The sequence below is a fragment of the Podarcis tiliguerta genome, assembly GCF_965153285.1.
Source record: "Podarcis tiliguerta genome assembly, chromosome: 11".
Classification (NCBI taxonomy): Eukaryota; Metazoa; Chordata; class Lepidosauria; order Squamata; family Lacertidae; genus Podarcis; species Podarcis tiliguerta.
The window spans coordinates 11,604,484-11,625,221 of record NC_139544.1 but is presented as its reverse complement, the minus strand read 5'-3'; the positions used below and the strand labels follow the sequence as shown (position 1 = coordinate 11,625,221).

Sequence of the window (20,738 nt, the reverse complement as noted above, 5' to 3'; positions counted from 1 at the left end):
CTATGGCACCAGAACCTGGTTCATCTCAGTGGACTGGGGCCTGGCATAAGTCATGGCATACCTAGCGATATATATATATATTCCCCTTTTGCATTTTCTCCTGCTCTGACCTAATTGTCTCCACAGGAAACCCCATGACATGACAGAGATACCTTGGCTTTAAATGCAGGGGAACAGCCAGGCAACAACAGTGGCAAACCATCGGATGAGTCCTTAATACAGGTCCATACCCTCCAGGTGCCCCTATTTTCCAGGGACAGTCCTGGTTTCTGTTTTGATCCCGCTTTTTCTCAGGACGTCCACATTTTCATTGGAGAAATATTGGAGGGTATGGAGTTCAGCAACCCCGGAGCCCAGGAGATAAGTAACTATATAACCTTTAGAAGACACCTGAAGGCAGCCAGGTGTAGGGAAGTTTTTTAAATTTTTAATGTTGTTTTTATATGTGTTGGAGGCCACCCAGAGTGGCTGGGGCAACGCAGTCAGATGGGTAGGGAATAATAATAATAATAATAATAATAATAATAATAATACAGTGGTGCCTCGCAAGACGAAAAGAATCCGTTCTGCGAGTCTCTTTGTCTTGCGGTTTTTTCCGTCTTGCGAAGCAAGCCCATTAGCGGCTTAGCGGATTAGCGCTATTAGCGGCTTAGCGGATCAGCTGTTAAGAGGCTTAGCAGATCAGCTGTTAAGCGGCTTAGCGGCTTGGGGAAAAGGGGGGGAAACGGAAAAAAAAACCCGCAGGAACTCGCAAGACATTTTCGTCTTGTGAAGCAAGCCCATAGGAAATTCGTTTTGCGAAGCACCTCCAAAACGGAAAACCCTTTCGTCTAGCGGGTTTTCCGTCTTGCGAGGCATTCGTCTTGCGGGGCACCACTGTAATAATAATAATACACCCCTATTTTCATTGAAGTAATCTTGGGGGGTATACCGGTCTTGAAGAATTCTTATCTAGCCCTGTGGGCAAATCGCTCCCCCTGGCTAGGAGTGATTTTCTCCCAATTATAAATTTTATATGGCAAGGCTCAAGGGTTATGTATCAAAAAGGTGTTCAGACAAGCTGAAGCCATGCTGCATAACTGCCTGGGGTGGTGACAGTGGCAGGGAAGATGAGTCATAAACATACGATATGCCCCCTTACCATTTTCTGAGGAGAGTAAGGGAACACTCTCCCTATGGGTCACCTTTGATTTGGATCTCAGTCCCTCATATAATACAACTATGAGAGGGAAAAGCTCATTTAGGCAGTTGTTTTTTCTAAAAAAAAAGTTTATTGGCCGTTTTTAGCTCCGCCGTGTCACTTTCGCTCTGCCCTCGCAAAGACAGCTTTCATTTCATTTTAGGCCATGAAGCTTTGCAGAAGGGTTTTGATGCCTCAGGTTCGGAGCGGAGAGCGAGAGCGAGAGACCTTGCAGGCCTAAGGCACCCCACTCCTGATTCTGATTAAGAGGCTTCCCCCCGACATTTTTATCCTTCTGCTGACAAGTAGTGGCTCAGTTGGAGCCAGAAAAAAGGTCTAACTTGGCAATCCCAGCCAATTTCTACAAATTTGTATGAATCTCCGCCATAGTTCCAACCCTCGCCATTTTCCTTCTCCTAGCATGGAATATCTTAAATTGTTTTGCTTAAGAGTTATCAATGTGTCAGGACTATAATCAAATGCATCTACAATTGCAATTACAGTGGTAATTAATTTATTTTTATTTTTATTTTTTATTATTTATACCCTGCCCATCTGGCTGGGCTGCCCCAGCCACTCTGGGCGGCTATAAAAACATAATACAGTAGTATCTCGGTTTGCGAACTTAATCCATTCCAGAAGTCTGTTCTTATACCAAAATCGTTCTTAAACCAAGGCGCGCTTTCCCTAATGAGGCCTCCTGCCGCCAGTGCTCTTCCACTGTTCAGATTCCATTCTAAGACTGAGGTAAAGTTCGCAAAGCGGGACACTACTTCCGGTTTTGTGGAGTTTGTAAATCGAATCGTTCGTAAACAGGGCTGTTCTTAAACCAAGGTACCACTGTAAAAGATCAAACATTAAAAGCTTCCCTAAACAGGGCTGTCTTCAGATGTCTTATAAAAGTCAGATAGTTGTTTATCTCCTTGACATATGATGGGAGGGCATTCCACAGGGCGGGTGCCACCACTGAGAAGGCCCTCTGCCTGGTTCCCTGTAGCTTCACTTCTCGCAGTGAGGGAACTGCCAGAAGGCCCTCGGAGCTGGACCTCAGTGTCCGGGCTGAATGATGTGGGTGGAGACACTCCTTTGATTCTTCAGTTTCAATAAATGAACTTTTCCTTTTCCAAAACTTGGTTTGTGTGCTTGTTCTTGGGTCAGACCTCACTCAAGGCACACTTAGAGCAGCGCCTTTTGCAGGGCCGTCTTTAGCAGATGCGGCGCTGGGGTGCAAATATCCATTCAGCGCCCCAAAATTAGCATGGATAGTGGGGGGTGTGTGAAGCTGCGCACTGCCAGCCATGGGTGTGTGTGTGTGTGTGTGTGTGCAACTCTCCCCCATGCTGCTGCAGGAGAGTGAGCCCCACAGAGGCTTGGGAGGGAAGCTGCGCACCCACCCGCCATATGGTTGACAGGGCACAGCTGGCGGGTGTGCAGGGAAAGGGGAGGCTGCCGGCAAAGCCGCGCAGCTCCCCCACTTGTTGGGGCACCCCTGAAAGGCCGGCGCCCTGGCGCAACGCACCACTAAGCCGTATGGGAAAGATGGCTCTGGCAAAAGATCTCGTTCTTCGCTGGGAGGTGGGTGAGTTGGCAGATACACACAAGGATCCCATCAGATACTTGAAGCACACCTAAGGTGTAATGTCACAGTGTTAAACATATCCTGCAAATCCACAGGCGCCAGTGGCGTAGCGTGGGGGGTGCAGGGGGGGCCAGCCGCACCGGGCGCAACATCTGGGGGGGGGGGCGCGCTCGCACTCGCAGCTCTCTGCCACTAAATGGCTCACTCACTCTCTCACTGCAGTGCTGGCTGTGCGAATCCGATCCGAGGCGCCAGGTCGCCGCCCACTGTGGAGGGGAGGGTGCCAGGCGTGCGGTGCGGAGAGCGAGCGAGCGACTATCTGGGGGAGGGACAGTGCGGCGGGGGGGGGGCACAAATTACTTGCCTTGCCCCGGGTGCTGACAACCCACGCTATGCCACTGTGTCCAGCACTGACAAATTGTAAATATTTCTTGATCAGGCAAAATGGAAATAAGGCACTTACCAGAACAGGAGGCGGAGGAGAAACAGATCCAGTTAGCAAAGGAGATTCTGTCAATTCGTATTTCACTTTGGGGATTTTGGTGGGAGTAAACCTGCACATTCAAACACGAGGTTTTTTTTAAAGATTGATTTTAGGATTTCACACGATCATAATGAGACAGGGAGAGACAGAGAGGGTATTTCACCCGCTTTGCACATAAAATATGCACGTAATTGGAGATAAGGTTTTGGAAAGCTAATTGCTTAAGGGATTTAAAGCTGTTCCTGAACGTGTCTCTCATCTATATTGTTATGAATCTGTGGATACAAGACACCCTAAATTCCAGATTAAGCTAGTGTTAGAATTTAATTAAGGTTGGAGTGCTAAAAACTGGTTGTTAGACCTGTTTATGAAGATATGTATTAGACACATACTATATAAATAAGATGCTATGAAAAAAATTAAGATTTTCAGAGGTGAATATTCTTTTGAACTATATACCTATTTTATGGAAAGTGATAACGGGACAGCAAAACTGGATTTTACATGCCCTAATGGTGGCTAAGAGATGGATACTGATGAACTGGAAGACCAGAGATATGATTCCCCTTAATGAATGACTTGACAACGTGACAATAGTAGCAACATGTGAACAGACCGCTTATAAACGCAGACTTTCTTTGAATGAATATAAAGATAATTGGAATGACTTTATACAGAATATAGGTTATTGATAAAGAAATTTTTACTAGGATAATAAAATTATATACATCTGTATACTAATGTATAGAGATGTAATTGAGCATTTTTCTTTGATTCTCATTTTCATTCACTTCTCTCTTTTTCTTTTCTTTTCACGACTAAAAAAGAATAAGAAAAAAGAGACACTTCCAAATCCTAGGAAATTAAAATGTGTTAAGAACTAAGCCAGGTTTAGTTGCCATGTGCCCTCTTTTTCCAGGACATGTCCTCTTCTTCAGGGATAAAAATTCTGCTGGGTGGATTTTTTTAAAAAATTGCCAAAACGTTTCTGGCTGTACTTTTTTGGATGAGACATAGACAGAACTTGTGGTTGAAGACTTGCTTTGCTCTTCTCCTCTCCTGCCCCCTTTGGCAATATACCGTATTTTTTGCCCTATAGGACACACTTTTCCCCCTCCAAAAATGAAGGGGAAATGTGTGTGCGTCCTATGGGGCGAATGCAGGCTTCAGGAAGCTATCCACAAGCCTTGCGAGCCCGCGGGAGTTCCCGGCGGGCTCCCTAGGCTTGCGGAGAGCTGTCTGCATCCCAAAGCCTGGGGCGCGCTGAGTGGATAGCAGCCTGTTCTGGGGTCGGGGGAAGCTCGGGCTTCCCCCGCCCCAGTCCCGCACCTGGGAGGAGAAATATATTTTTTTTCTTTATCCCCCCCCCCCCAAACTAGGTGCGCCCTATGGGGCGAAAAATACGGTATTTCAACTTCTATAGCCTGCATATAGCAGGGGTATTTAAAATCAGAGTCGTCCTAGCATCCCCTTTTTGGCACTTCAAAATATGCCAACCCTACTCAGGCTGTGCTACTGCATGAAGTGGCAGCCTGCAGGGTAATGAGCCATTAGAACACAAAGCATGAAAGGAATTCAGTGTGTGAGCTTGCGAATTGGTGGGGTACAGATAAAGGGAAGCCATGTGTTTAGAACAGGTCAGTGTTAGGAGTTAAGCAACAGAGAAGGAAGGAGTGGTCTAGACCAGGGGTCAGCAAACTTTTTCAGCAGGGGGCCGGTCCACTGTCCCTCAGACCTTGTGGGGGGCCAGACTATATTTTAAAGGGGGGGGGGAAATCAACAAATTCCTATGCCCCACAAATAACCCAGAGATGCATTTTAAATAAAAGGACACATTCTACTCATGTAAAAACATGCTGATTCCTGGACCGTCCGCGGGCCGGATTTAGAAGGCGATTGGGCCGGATCCAGTCCCCGGGTCTTAGTTTGCCTATCCATGGTCTAGTAGAGAGAGACTCAGATGGCTATGGCTGGGGGCTGTATGAATCCAATGCTGAGCTCATGGCGGGGAGGGCAGAACCTCTTGGAGTGTGACTGCTGTGGATACCGCCATCCAAGGCTCAGGCTGTATAGATTTGTAAATAAACCATATATCATAAAGACACCACATTCTCCGCTGTGCCTCATCTTTCCCAAAAGGAAACACAGACCCTGGGTAAGTGCCTCCAACTCCCTGGGATCCCACGTTGGAGATTGGGTGTGTGTGAGTGACAATATATACTAGGAATAGCTGAAATGACGAACATTTTGAGAGTGGCAGGACCTGAATTGAGGTTTTTGTCGGTCTTGTCCTTGAATCCTTAATCAATCCCTCTTCTCTCCCCATCCACAGCAAGCCTCTTTGAAAAAGTCAGAGACCCATCCCTTCCTTTGACGTCTTCAAGCAATTTATTTCATCAACATCCCATTATGTAAAAAGGAAGTCAGCTAGATATTTATAGGCACAGGGGGGTGTTGTATGTGAGCAACCAGATATCTCACGTCATTTGGAAACTGTGCAGATAACCTGACCATGTTCGTATGGAACCATTGAGAAACAAGAAAACATTTTCTTCGCCCGTGGTAACAATTCTATTGTTGCACGTGCAAAAAGCAACATCTGAGCGCTGGATTCTGGCATGCCAATTTCAAGCTCATTTTCTTGAATTTATGTGCCATAGGTTTTAATAGAATCTATGAAGAATAAGACTGCATTAAGGCAGTGATGTGTTTATAGCTTATGGTTTGCCTTTCTGTATCATCAAGTTTCCATAGTCCACATTTCTTTTTAACATTACTGTATGATGATTTGCTTCTTTTTTTACCATGATTTTCTCATAGTTGGATTTTCCTTTATTCCGCTTTTCGTTAGCTCGTTTTAGATTTCTGCAGTGCACTGTCCCATACAGTGGTACCTCTGGTTATGTACTTAATTTGTTTCAGAGGTCCGTTCTTAACCTGAAACTGTTCTTAACCTGAAGCACCACTTTAGCTAATGGGGCCTCCTGCTGCCGCTGCGCTGCCGCCGAGCGATTTCTGTTCTCATCCTGAAGCAAAGTTCTTAACCTGAGGTATTATTTCTGGGTTAGCGGAGTCTGTAACCTGAAGCATATGTAACCTGAAGCGTATGTAACCCGAGGTACCACTGTAATGCTTTTTAAAACTGAAAGATGGCATATATGGTGACTAGTAAGTATACACACAAAGTATCAAATGTGGTGACAGTAATAATAATACAACAAAACAACACCACAAACTGGCTTATAAGTATAAAACCAAATTTACTAACATACTAAGGTTCCATGTGCAAGACAAAACCTGAAGATACTGAAAACATGGAGTGGATAAATATACAACTCTATCTTAACAAGTTACATGTGCAGTAAACGTTATAGAGACTGAGCTGCAACTCTGATTATCCCTGACCAGCGGCCTTGTTGGCTGGGTCCATTAGTGGTTGGAGTCCTAACCTCTGGTGTATAAGCATGCGGCCTAACAAGTCAACTCTATACACGTCTGCTCCCACTGAGTTCAATGGGGCTCAATCACAGGGAAGTGGATATAGGTTGCAGCCTAAAAGCTGAGGGAACAATCCCAAACTCATTGTGTTGATATATATATGGGAGAGAAGAATGGCAGATTAAGCTGATGGATTATGACGAAAAGGCAAAAATGACCGGAAGGATCAGAAATCAGGAAGACCAAGATGTTAATAAGGAATGGGGAAAATTTATAATTTATCTTAAAAAACATTGTAAACAGTTAAAATCGTTAGTAGGTTTGGAATAATTGGTGAATTTTGGACACGGTGGAGAGGTAAAAGATTTGGATTATCAAAAAAGATGCAGGAGGAAATGACTAACAATAGGACCTACAAAGGGGAGGAGGGAAATCCAGGAGATTCCTTGGAATCTTGTTTTTATGTTGTATGTTGGATATGTGATTATAAAACTTTAATTTGAAAAAGTATATATATATATATATATATATATGCTTTCGTAGATTTTCACGGGTACAGGAATGCAGGTTTTGGTGTCCTCGGGTGTCTTCCCGTGTAAAAGTTGGGGTGTCTAGGCGACGTTTCGACGAGGTCTCACTCGTCATCTTCAGGCTGGTGCTTTCGGCTTCTTGTTACTGGAACAGAGCAGGATCTCAGTGTTTGAGTTCCTATAAATACTGTTGAGGAGGTGTGGTGTATAGCCTCCAATGTTCTGGGCAGAGAGGAGGTTCCCAGGCTGGTGTGCCTTTTCTTCTTTTGTTCCTTAATTACTTGAGGGATATCTTGAGTGATTTCTTGAGTGATTTCCTGAATCCCACTTAGGTGGGTCATTAGGTGTGGATTAATCCACACCTAATGACCACACCTAATCCACACCTAATGACCCACCTAAGTGGGATTCAGGAAATCACTCAAGAAATCACTCAAGATATCCCTCAAGTAATTAAGGAACAAAAGAAGAAAAGGCACACCAGCCTGGGAACCTCCTCTCTGCCCAGAACATTGGAGGCTATACACCACACCTCCTCAACAGTATTTATAGGAACTCAAACACTGAGATCCTGCTCTGTTCCAGTAACAAGAAGCCGAAAGCACCAGCCTGAAGATGACGAGTGAGACCTCGTCGAAACGTCGCCTAGACACCCCAACTTTTACACGGGAAGACACCCGAGGACACCAAAACCTGCATATATATATATATATATATATACTTAGAAAAAGCGGTTTTTTCGTCTTGCGAAGCAACCCTATTAGTGGCTTAGCGGATTAGCGCTATTAGCGGTTTAGCGGCTATTAGTGGCTATTAAAGGCTTAAGGGATTAGCGAATTAGCTGCTAAAAGGCTATTAGCGGTTTAGCGGCTTAGAAAAAGGGGGTGGGGAGCGAAAAAAAACCCCCAGGAATCGCAAGACATTTTCGTCGCAAGCCCATAGGGAAATTCGTCCTGCGAAGCGCATCGAAAAACGGAAAACCCTTTCGTCTAGCGGGTTTTCCGTCTTGCGAGGCATTCGTCTTGCGGGGCACCACTGTATACACCACACCTCCTCAACAGTATACACCACACCTCCTCAACAGTATTTATAGGAACTCAAACACTGAGATCCTGCTCTGTTCCAGTAACAAGAAGCCGAAAGCACCAGCCTGAAGATGACGAGTGAGACCTCGTCGAAACGTCGCCTAGACACCCCAACTTTTACACGGGAAGACACCCGAGGACACCAAAACCTGCATTCCTGTACCCGTGAAAATCTACGAAAGCAAATATATATATATATATATACATATATATATATACACACTGTGTGTATGTACAGTGGTGCCTCGCAAGACGAAATTAATCCGTTCCGCGAGTCTCTTCGTCTAGCGGTTTTTTCGTCTTGCGAAGCAACCCTATTAGTGGCTTAGCGGATTAGCGCTATTAGCGGTTTAGCGGCTATTAGTGGCTATTAAAGGCTTAAGGGATTAGCGAATTAGCTGCTAAAAGGCTATTAGCGGTTTAGCGGCTTAGAAAAAGGGGGTGGGGAGCGAAAAAAAACCCCCAGGAATCGCAAGACATTTTCGTCGCAAGCCCATAGGGAAATTCGTCCTGCGAAGCGCATCGAAAAACGGAAAACCCTTTCGTCTAGCGGGTTTTCCGTCTTGCGAGGCATTCGTCTTGCGGGGCACCACTGTATACACCACACCTCCTCAACAGTATACACCACACCTCCTCAACAGTATTTATAGGAACTCAAACACTGAGATCCTGCTCTGTTCCAGTAACAAGAAGCCGAAAGCACCAGCCTGAAGATGACGAGTGAGACCTCGTCGAAACGTCGCCTAGACACCCCAACTTTTACACGGGAAGACACCCGAGGACACCAAAACCTGCATTCCTGTACCCGTGAAAATCTACGAAAGCAAATATATATATATATATATACATATATATATATACACACTGTGTGTATGTACAGTGGTGCCTCGCAAGACGAAATTAATCCGTTCCGCGAGTCTCTTCGTCTAGCGGTTTTTTCGTCTTGCGAAGCAACCCTATTAGTGGCTTAGCGGATTAGCGCTATTAGCGGTTTAGCGGCTATTAGTGGCTATTAAAGGCTTAAGGGATTAGCGAATTAGCTGCTAAAAGGCTATTAGCGGTTTAGCGGCTTAGAAAAAGGGGGTGGGGAGCGAAAAAAAACCCCCAGGAATCGCAAGACATTTTCGTCGCAAGCCCATAGGGAAATTCGTCCTGCGAAGCGCATCGAAAAACGGAAAACCCTTTCGTCTAGCGGGTTTTCCGTCTTGCGAGGCATTCGTCTTGCGGGGCACCACTGTATACACACACACACACACACACACACTGTGTATGTATATATATATGTATATGTATATGTGTGTGTGTATATGTGTATGTATACACACACACACACACAGATATACGGGAGAGGTTTTCCTCACTATTTCCTTACATACAAACTACCATTATTACAAGAATGTATAAGAGGAAAAGAAGAATGACAGACACAATACCTGCTGCTTACTCCCTGGATTCCCAGTTCTGAAAGAATCTCCTTCATAACTGAAAAGAGACAGAAACATCCATTGGCTCAGCACTAGGTTTCAGTTAAAAAGAAATCAACAGCTTACCATTTGATCATTAAGAAATAACTGTGAAGTCTGTTTTGTCCAAGGCAACGCAATTACAATTATGCATATACAGGGCTTGCTTGGTAGCTTCTGCAGGTGATAAATGAGCCTAGCAAAAATGCTATGGCTTTCTTCCTCCAAGACTGAGGGTATATGTTCACATCAGCAGCGTAACACTTTATATCTTTCAATATTTATTTTTACAATATTATAGCCACCTTGGGTGCCTCAGGAGAAAGGCTGTACATAAAGCAATACATAAATAAGTCTAAAAGTATAGTCATTTTTTATCTATTTGTTTGCTGACAAAATTTAGTCTGAGAGAGTGGCGTCTAAGCACTAATAACAGATACGTTGCTGAACATCCAGCTGTCAAAAACAACAGCTGTGTGTTTTAAATTCTACCCCCCTCTTTGTAACAACTGAACAGAACGTAATACGTTTCATGATATCGGAAATTTCACATTTAACTCTCCATCCCACACGGCTGCCAAAGATGCGGAGTGTGGGAGGAGAAAAGCAGAATGTTGTGATGTTCTGCTAAACGTAACAGAGATGGAGCCAGCCCAGGTATTAGGCAGAGTGAGGCAGGTCCACTCTGCCTCAGGTGGTGCCCCAGTCAGCTCCTTGCTTGCCCTACTGGCAGCATTCGTGCTGATTTGGGGCAAGATCATGCTGAAATCATGTGAGATTTTGCAGAGCCCAAAACCAATGTGGATGTTGGTGGGGTGGGGTGAGCAGCCTAGATGGTGGTTGCCATGCGGCACTTCCCATTTTACCCAAAGTGGCGGAATGGGAGGTGCAGAGGTAAAAGGTAAAGGACTCCTGGACAGTTAAGTCCAGTCAAAGGCGACTATGGGGTTGCTGCACTCATCTCACTTTCAGGGCGAGGGAACCGGCATTTGTCCGCAGACAGCTTTCCGGTTCATGCGGCCAGCAGGACTAATCTGCTTCTGGCACAATGGGACACTGTGACAGAAACCAGAGAGCACGGAAACGCCGTTTACCTTCCTGCCACAGCGGTACCTATTTATCTACTTGTACTGGTGTGCTTTTGAACTGCTAGGGTGGCAGGAGCTGGGACAGAGCAATGGGAGCTCACCCCGTCATGCGGATTCGAACTGCTTACCTTCTGATGGGCAAGCCCAAGAGGCTCAGTGGTTTAGACCACAGCGCCACCCGTGTCCCAAATAAACAAGCACACAATCACTGACAGGTCCACCCACCATTGTGAGGTTCAAAGCAGTGAAGATGATGCCTCCCCAGCTGTGGCAATTGGCTGTGAGTTTCTTGTGATGTCACAAAAGCCCTTGGCACCTGAGTGGATACAAAGGCAGGCCAGGGGGAAAGCCCTTTTTCCCCCAGCAGGACACACTTGGCAATGGAAGTGACATTCAGCACTGTCCCGGTTTCTTCCACTTGGAGGCGGCAAACTGGAACACCGTGATAGAAACCAGAGAGCACAGAAACGACATTTACCTTCCTGCCACTGCGGTTCTATTTATCTACCTGCACTGGCATGCTTTTGAATTGCTAGGGTGGCAGGAACTGGGACGGTGATAAGAGCTCACCCCGTTGCAGGGATTTGAACCACTGACCTTCTGATCAGCAAGCCCAAGAGGCTCAGTGGTTTAGACCACAGCGCCACCCGCATCCCTGCACAGAGAACTACATATGCCCCTTCAGCTTTGGCTGAAACAGCACATTTAGTATAAAGTCTACTTTAGTAGCTCTGTGCAGTAATCCAGGCACTAATTTCTTACTCTGTTTTATAGGGCGGAATAGTGACATTAATTCTTCGGGAACATATGAGTGTTCAATGGCTTTCAATAAAGCCACAAATTATCATTGTTTCTGCACAATGGCAAGGGTCAAGTCAATGTATAGTAATTCCATTATATCCGCAATGCTAACATTATGGTGTTCACTGTTTTAATTTACAGAGAGAGATCTAGGAGGATTTGTTTCTTGTTTTTAAATAATGTTCCAATGCTCAAAGCAAAATAAAATTGGTAGCTTACATGGACCTCTCAAGCCTTTGATGCATAAAATGTAGTCAACTACTTGGAAGAACCTCTGAAATGGATTTCAAATATCAATCATTTCTACAGCAGTTTTAATGTTCAAAGTGCTTTTCAATCATTATAAGTCAGAAATAATCTTATCAATCCCCTTTCTGTGATAATTCTGTGATCATTTATCAGTCAAGGAAAAATGGCAAGTTGTCCAATGAACTATAATTTGTTCTCTTTCTCCTCCTGTGTTTAAAACCCTTTTATATTTTTGGATTATCAGTTGATTTAAAGCATTTATATATTGTCTTTCTTTAATGAGCTCCATGTGGCTAATGAATAAATTAAAACAATGAGTGATATCCAAGCCCATTCTTCTAACAGAGAAACATGATTGTAGTCTCTCACAAATTAGAACCTAAAATAACATTAAAATGGGCAAAGAAACTAAAGTCTATTGATTTCAGTGGATCTACTCTGAGTATAACTTAGTTGGCTATTGCCCGATAATGTTACAATGAAAAGAGACAGTTTGACAAGAACAGTAATTGATTTACATGGTTTTAACATTGTATTTCATATTGCCCTAACCTGCCCTAGTGGGTAATAAACCTAATAATAACAATAAACAATGAAGCACTCAAACCACAGCTAGAAAACACAAACAACCATTAAATAACGTTTAATCACAGCAATTAAAACCACTTCAAGAAGGGAGCAAACACTTATAGCCCCATTTCCACCATTCTGCATAGGGCCACAAGAGAGAAGTGTGGTGTAATGGTTAGAGCATGGGCAGGCAAATTAAGGCCCGGGGGCTGGATCCGGCCCAATCGCCTTCTAAATCCAGCCCGTGGAGGATCTGGGAATCAGAGTGTTTTTACATAAGTAGAAGGTGTGCTTTTATTTAAAATGCATCTCTGGGTTATTTGTGGGGCATAGGAATTCGTTAATTTTTTTTTTTTAAAAAAAAATATAGTCCGGCCCCCAACAAGGTCTGAGGGACAGTGGACCAGCCCCCTGCTGAAAAGGTTTGCTGACCCCTGGGTTAGAGCATTGGACTAGGACCTGGGAGACCAGGGTTTGAATACCCACTCAGCCATGAAGCTCACTGGGCGACCTTGCGCCAGTCACCATCTCTTAGCCTAACCTGCCTCAAAGGGCTGTCGGGAGGATGAAATAGGGAAGAGGAGAACCATGTCCAACGCCTTGAGATGGGGGGGGGAGAGGTGGAATATAAATGTAACAAACAAACAAACAAGTGCTTTTTAGAAAGCAGCCTGAGGAGCTGCTGTATAAGGTCCCCCCACTCTCCAGACCAGACATGGGAGGCATGTGGGGGGAGAGAAAGGGAAGTTTTGCCATACAGGGATGTCCTTGCAAATTGACACAAAACCATGAAAACAGGCAATAGCATTGAAATGGCACCAAAAGGAAATAATAATCAGCCCAGCAAAACCATAGTACAGTGGTACCTCGGGTCAAGAACTTAATTTGTTCCGGAGGCCCGTTCTTAACCTGAAACTGATCTTAACCTGAGGTACCACTTTAGCTAATGGGGCCTCCCGCTGCTGCCACTAGATTTCGGTTCTCATCCTGAAGCAAAGTTCTTAACCAGAGGTACTATATCTGGGTTAGCGGAGTCTGTAACCTGAAGCGTATGTAACCCGAGGTACCACTGTAGAAGAGTAGAAGAGGGTGCCCCTGAAGGTCTCCCTCAAACATTTGCTCAGTTATTGCCATAGTTCAGTTCGGCACAAATTTGCAGGAAGGTGGATTCCATATCTAAAAGGCAATCCAGATTGTAATGTAACCCTAATTACACAAGAACTTGAGAAGCTGCCTTTTACGGAGTCAGTCCATTTAGCTCTGCCCTGTCTGAAGGAATGGGTTTCCCAAACCCAAAACTGACTGTGCAGGCCGTTTGATACAGGCACCAAAATCCCTATTTTCCCTTAGCTTAAATCCATTAACTTGAGCTCTGAGTCAATGTATAAACAAAAACCCGGCTGAATAAACAAGTGCTCAGAGCCCTCTCCTTTATCGGTTCATGACGGGAAGGATGGCCTTGACTGTTCCAGTAGAACAGGGATGACACGTCTAGGTCTTATCTTATGTCCTGGACACACTCTGACACACAGACCTAGTCTGGGAACAGCGCCAGAGTGTGTTCTTGGAGTTCGTGACCTCTTGCTCCAAGATAAGAGTAGGAAGAGGAATAGCCTTTTATGGTCAGAAGTACAGGAAAGAATACCCTTTTATGGTTAAGAATACCAGAGCAGGAACATATGTGATGTCAACCTGCGTGTATAGGCTGATGTGGTTGGATTCCTGGGGAAGGGGGAGGGTGCCTGGAGGATATATATACTGCATGAAATTTCTCATTTCTTTGGACTTGCTGTGGACACACCACACAGGTGCCTTTCTGCTGTTCCGGAGAGCAGAAATAAAGAACTCTTTCTCTGAACCAACCCTCGGTGTCATTTGACTTCCTTCCTCCTGTCCGGGAGCAACGCAGAGCCCACCAATCGGTAAAGTCTAATATGGCTACAGTCTACTCTGGCTATAGATCATCGATTCATACAATTGTTTAGCAGGAAGGGACCTCAAAGGTCATCGAGTCCAACGCCCTGCAATGCTAGACTGTGGCTGGTTTCCATGGCTTCGCACAGCAGCCTCTCCTAACGCAACCTGGAGATGCCAGGGACTGAATCTAGTTCCTCCTGCATGCAAAGCAGTGCTACAGCCTTCCACAGCAGCTGCAATCAAATCACATTATTCCACCAAATATGGTTAGCTAAGATTTATAGCGTATAGAAATTTACCTTTGGTGAAATCAGTTTTATGAGGCTTAACTCATTCTGTGATACTGATTCATGAGACAAACTAATAGAGCATATTCAGCAATGAAATCAGGTGAGCGAGGAAGTTATGCACTTTGAGTCTGACATAATTTTTTAAATAAAAAGCTGGACAGCAACACTTTACGTGAATATCCAGCACGCAAAACTAACGTTAGAGAAGTGTGTTCAATGATTAGTTGGTTCTGTGAAGAATAAATGATTTTGGAAACCTAGAACTTTCTAGTTGCCTCTTCACAATGGTGAGAGCGGTGCGGAACTGAGCAATGGGAACGGGTTCAAATTTAATGGCGTGTCATCAAAAACTTAACGAAACTTACTAGGCTGTCTGTCAGAAGGATTTATCAGTTTCATTCCCATGAGATCATTTAATTCTTTTTCATTTGTGCCGCCAAGGATATAGAGCTGTGAATACAGAAAAGTAAGAATGCGCAGTAACGTATTAGCTGAATATGAATTCAAACAATGGTAACACAAATCACATTTATGGAAGCTTTTGGTCTGGAGCACACACACAAACAAACACAAACACAATTTCTTAATTTCACAATTGTCTCTTTGGAAATTGCCATCGTGGAGGGTTTATCCCACAAAGACCAGGGATCTCCACTGGTCTCAGATAATAAACTGTAAGCAAACTCCCACTCTGAAATCTGCACTTTGAAATTAGAGCGGACAGTGTTCAAATTTTGCTGTCATTTGCCCTATACTTGCATAGTGTGCTTCATCCAAGAGCAGACATATTGCAAATTAACAGTCTTTCCCCCCAAACCGGGCCCGTTAGGTATGACTAACAAGCACTTGAAAACACGTGGAGCTTATAAATTTTGCTATCCTTGCTTGGGCCCTGTAAGTTGTTTTCTCCCCACCCCCCCCAAATCCCGACATTGTCTAATGGGGAAGTGCTGTGCCTGCTTATTGCTTTCTGAAGAACAAAAACAGCAGCAGCAACTCTTGAACCTTTCAGAAATATGATAGGATAAGACAGTCTTCCTCAAGTTAATACCCTTCATAAATTTGGGGTTACAAGCAATGACCATCATCCTTGCCCATTAGCCATCTTGGTTGGGGCTTCTGCGCTTTTAGTCTAAAATACCCGGGGGAAGGAATCAGGTTAGAGAAGGCTGGTGTAAAATTATTATTATTATTATTATTATTATTATTATTATTATTATTATTATTATTATTAATACCCCCCTATGCCTGGAGGTCTTAGGGCAGTTCACAGAAAAGATCAAATTGAAAACCACAATATATATAATAAAAATAAAAACAATAACCCAATAGCACCTCCCCCCCAAAAGTGCCACATTTTATTTTAAATTTTAAATTTATCTAACATAATTGTTACAAAATATAAGCAAAATATTGCAAATACATACATACATACATACATACATATTTCAAATAAGCACATATATATGAAAAAAGGAACAAAAGAGAAAAAAGAAGAAAAGAAAAAAGAAGAAGAGAAAAGAAGAAGAAACATTGGAAGAATTTCTTCCAAAGAGCCACATTTTAAAAGGGCTGAGGATCTGTTGGGTTCTTGGCCCCTCAAGCCCAAACAACGTATTAAGCACAAATGCATGTCACAGCAGTCTAATTATCCTTTCAAACAGGAAATGCCTTTTCTAAGTTGCAAACTTCCGCTTGACACTTGGCAGAAGGAAAGTCGGGGCTCTTGGAATGAGAAAACAATAGCTTAATGTGGAAATGGGGAGGAGTTCACCCCAGCAGTTCAAAAACTCTTCCTCATTTCCCGGGACATCATAACAGTGGGCAGCAAAGATAGAAACTACCAGGTAAACCTCCTGAAAACTAATCTAAAGCAGGAAATGCAAGTTGATTGGAGGATTTCATGAGAGAAGCAATTTTAATTGCTTCTCCTGAAGATAACTTTCATGTCCAGCAGGATCCCCCTATCTTTCACAGCCGCTTCTGTACCTCTGGGAATGGCTGCAGTGCGGAAACTTTGACCTGTTCCATCAATAACCCTGTTTGTAATTCTGCAAATACCTTATTCTGTTTTATCAACTTAGATGCCTTAAAAACGGATTTGACAGATTCATGGAACGTACATCTATCAATGGCCTTTTGCAATGCCAGTTAAGAATACAGTCCCACACGCTCTCACTTGAAGTAATTCTTCCACTTCTAAAAAGATTGCCAGGCTAGGATTTATACTAGGCCTAATCACTCTGAAAGTTTGAACAGGAAGAGAGGACTATAAATGGCAACTAGGCTTGATGGCCATGGTCCACCTCCATGGTTGGAGGCAACAGTACTTCCGAATATCCATTGCTTGAAACTATGGGAGGAGAGAGAGATCTTGTGCTCAAGTTCTGCTCCCTGGTTTCCCACGGCAGTGGCGTAGCGTGGGGGGTGCAGGGGGGGGGCCGGCCGCACCAGGCGCAACATCTGGGGGTTAGGGTTAGGGGGCGCAAATCCACGGGTTGGGGGCGCAAATTACTTGCCTTGCCCCGGGTGCTGACAACCCATGCTACGCCACTGTCCCACGGGCACCTGGTTGGCCACTGTGAGAACAGAATGCTGGACAAGATGGGCCGGGAGCCTTATCTAGTAGGCTCTTCTTATGTTCTTATTGAAGCTATCTTTCAGTTGCAGCCTGGCCAAACACAGAACACCCTGTTTGCTTGTGTGTCTCTGGGTTGCCATATTCTGAGGCTCCTCAAGGCCAGCATCAGTGACCTCAAGGAGTGCCCCAGAAGGGTCTACAGGCAGGGGTGCAAATTTATGTTGTTCATTGAAGGATCGCTACATCGGTCTTTCAGAAGTTTAGCGCGGCTTCCCAGACACAGCTGCGGCCGTGAGATAAACCTGTAGTTGGGGGAGGGCCCCATCAGCAGGCCCCATCAACTGTCTCATTGCTGAGGACCACCAGACCAGTCAGCTGCCCTAAGATTGATGAGGCCTTATATCATCTCCCTCAGTATTGCCTCACCCTTGCCTGCCTTCCTCTCACTGTCCTTCAACTGTCAACTGTCTCCTTCCCCGATTCACACCTCTCCAAGGTTCTTTTCTCCAATGATCTCCCATTGGCCAAGGCCAGCCTTCCAATCCAGTTGGCTCAAAAGCAGAACACTGGAACAATTTTTTTGCAGAGAGTGCATTGTTGCATAGTGTGATGGTTCTAGGGGTTGCTCGTGCGTAAATCGGCACCACACCTGGGTGGGTTGCCTGAGCGAACCCTTTCTTTCTGGACAGCCACTCGCCCGTGGCTGTCTCAATTGCTGGCAGAATCCGTCAGTGGGCGTTTCTTGAACTTCTTCCAGCATAAAAGTTCTTTGACGCCTAGTCGCAGCCTACTCTCTCTGCGCGGAAGCCTTCTGCGCAGGGAGGGTGTGGGCATCGGAGGACCCGTGCTCTCCCCGCTGGTCCCCGGCGAAGAGTCTTGGAGCCACCTTGCCGATTCCCCCATCTGCCCCCCTCCTCCACTGGTGCTACGCCGATTTCCTTCCCCAGAAGATGTCTGCTTCTCTCCCTCCCGGGACGCTCTCCGGAATCCCTCTGGAGCCCTCCCTCTCCTTCTGGCTCCGATGGCAGTTCCCTGACACATAGAAACCAGATTCCTAAAACCAGGGACCTTGTGCAGATTGTGTCCTGTTCTTCAATCTGAATCGCTGGTGCTGGTTTTTTTCTCTTCCCCAAGCACTTTTTATTAAATACAGTTGTACAAGAGTAACTATTTATTCATTTTCCTCACTGCACAGCCTGGCATTTGGATGGGTGACATTGACAGAGAGCTGAGCTGCTCTTTCCACATTTATCTTCCGATTCTTGGATGAAACATTGTGAGCAATCTCTGCACATCAGGACTTGTTGCTCAGCAGCCGCACCTTCAGCTCTTTGACGTTGTGGACAAGGAACTTTCTGAATGCTGAAGGCAACATGTGCTTTGTGTTCTTACTGCTACCGTACCCAACGTTGGGCATTAATATTTGGCCCTTGAACCTTCTGAGAACTCTGTTGTCAATACAGCTGGGCTTCCACCTTTGCCCTCTCCTCTGTTCCACTGTATATCTTCCTCTCTCAGTCACTGGTGCCTTTTTAATGGATCTGGCTTTGACTGCAGTGCTCAGGCCAGGATCCAGGCATCCCTCATGCTCCCAATATTCAGTTCTTGATATTAGGAAATCCCTCTGCCATCCCAGTAACCAATAGACCTTGCCTTTGACTCTCCCAAAGCAGATAGGATGACAGGAAACGGAGAACAGTGAAAGCACCTAGCTAAATACTCCCAAATGATCAGAACACTTATAAGAATATAGCTAACATTCAATAATTGCTATCTATGGAATTCCTTAGGGGACGCGGGTGGCGCTGTGGGTTAAAGCCTCAGTGCCTAGGGCTTGCCGATCGAAAGGTCGGCGGTTCGAATCCCCGCGGCGGGGTGCGCTCCCGCTGTTCGGTCCCAGCGCCTGCCAACCTAGCTGTTCGAAAGCACCCCTGGGTGCAAGTAGATAAATAGGGACCGCTTACTAGCGGGAAGGTAAACAGCGTTTCCGTGTGCGGCTCTGGCTCGCCAGAGCAGCGATGTCACGCTGGCCACGTGACCCGGAAGTGTCTTCGGACAGCGCTGGCCCCCGGCCTCTTTGAGTGAGATGGGCGCACAACCCTAGAGTCTGTCAAGACTGGCCTGTATGGGCAGGGGTACCTTTACCTTTACCTTTATGGAATTCCTTATTAGAATTCCTAGTATCATTTTGTTTTAAACAAAATGGGGGTGGAAGTCAGATCAGGACTGCAATACAGGGGAAGGTTAGGGCGAATTAGGAACTCTGTCCCATTAATTTCTTTTCTATTCTCTCTTCCACGTTGCACCCCTTTGCACCCTCCTAACCTGCCACACAGAGGGACGCGGGTGGTGCTGTGGTCTAAACCACGGAGCCCCTTGGGCTTGCCGATCAGAAGGTCGGTGGTTTGAATCCCCGCGACGGGGTGAGCTCCTGTTGCTCAGTCCCTGCTCCTGCCAATCTAGCCGTTCAAAAGCACGCCAAAAATGCAAGTAGATAAATAGGTACCACTCTGGTTTCACCAGAAGGTAAATGGCGTTTCCATGCACTACTCTGGTTTCACCAGAAGCGGCTCAGTCATCCTGGCCACAAGACCTGGAAAAACTGTCTGTGGACAAACGCCAGTTCCCTCGGCCTGTAAAGCGAGATGAGTGCTGCAACCCCCAAGTCGCCTGCGACTGGACTTAACTGTCAGGGGTCCTTTACCTTTACCTTTTAATCTGCCACCCAGGGCACATGCAGTGCCGGATTTACGTATAAGCTAAACAAGCTATAGCTTAGGGCCCCACTCTCTTGGGGCCCCCAAAAAAGTTTAAAGAAAAAGAACACCTGGATGTACGTTTCCAAAATATAAGGTAAAAAACATATAAAATAAAACCTACATACAGCAACAGTGTTTTGTGTTGTGTAGGCTCCTATGATGTAAGTAATGGGCCCCGTCTGCTAGCCCAAATCCTAAAATATCACTGGTTTGCTCATTTCTATTTATAGGGTGCCTAGATTCTGCATGTGCAAATGGCTTTAGATACCTATCAGGTCCATAAAATACCATATAGCATATATTCAACACAAAAAACAGCGACAATTTGTTGTTGACAAAGGAGAGCTGGACATATAAAGGGCCCCATTACCTTCAGTAGCTTAGGGCCTCATCAAACCTAAATCTAGCCCTGGGCACAAGTCAACTTCCCTCATCCCACCCTTGATCTTGATCGCTCCCATCCCCCACAGCTGATTCTCTGAAAAGAGAAAAGATGACAGGAGTATTGAATTCAATGGGGCTTACTCCCAGGTAGGTGGGATTTGGTTTGCAGCCTTAATCACTAAACCCATATGATACACCCCATCTCACTTTCTCAGAGTGATCTAGCAGTCCCCGTTACCTGTTTCCATTGCAAAGCTCAGCATATTATTAAGTGCTCTCTTGTATTCTGCATTCTTTCGAAACATGGAAAAGCTCTATGAATCCGTCCACTGAGAGCGGC

The 20,738-nt window shown here is 45.2% G+C and overlaps 1 protein-coding gene across 3 annotated transcripts in view; it reads right to left on the bottom strand.

Moving 5' to 3' along the window:
• The window catches only part of LOC310659932 (kelch domain-containing protein 3-like), an 86,618-nt gene that overhangs the window by 17,522 nt on the left and 48,358 nt on the right, over window positions 1–20,738 (bottom strand). For all 3 annotated transcript variants that reach the window (XM_083404108.1, XM_083404106.1, XM_083404107.1), the window contains exons 13-15: window positions 15,040–15,124; window positions 9,730–9,778; window positions 3,223–3,313 (exon numbers count right to left, since the gene is read on the bottom strand). In XM_083404108.1, the coding sequence (XP_083260234.1) occupies window positions 3,223–3,313; window positions 9,730–9,778; window positions 15,040–15,124 (225 nt within the window). The remainder of the gene's footprint in view (window positions 1–3,222; window positions 3,314–9,729; window positions 9,779–15,039; window positions 15,125–20,738) is intronic.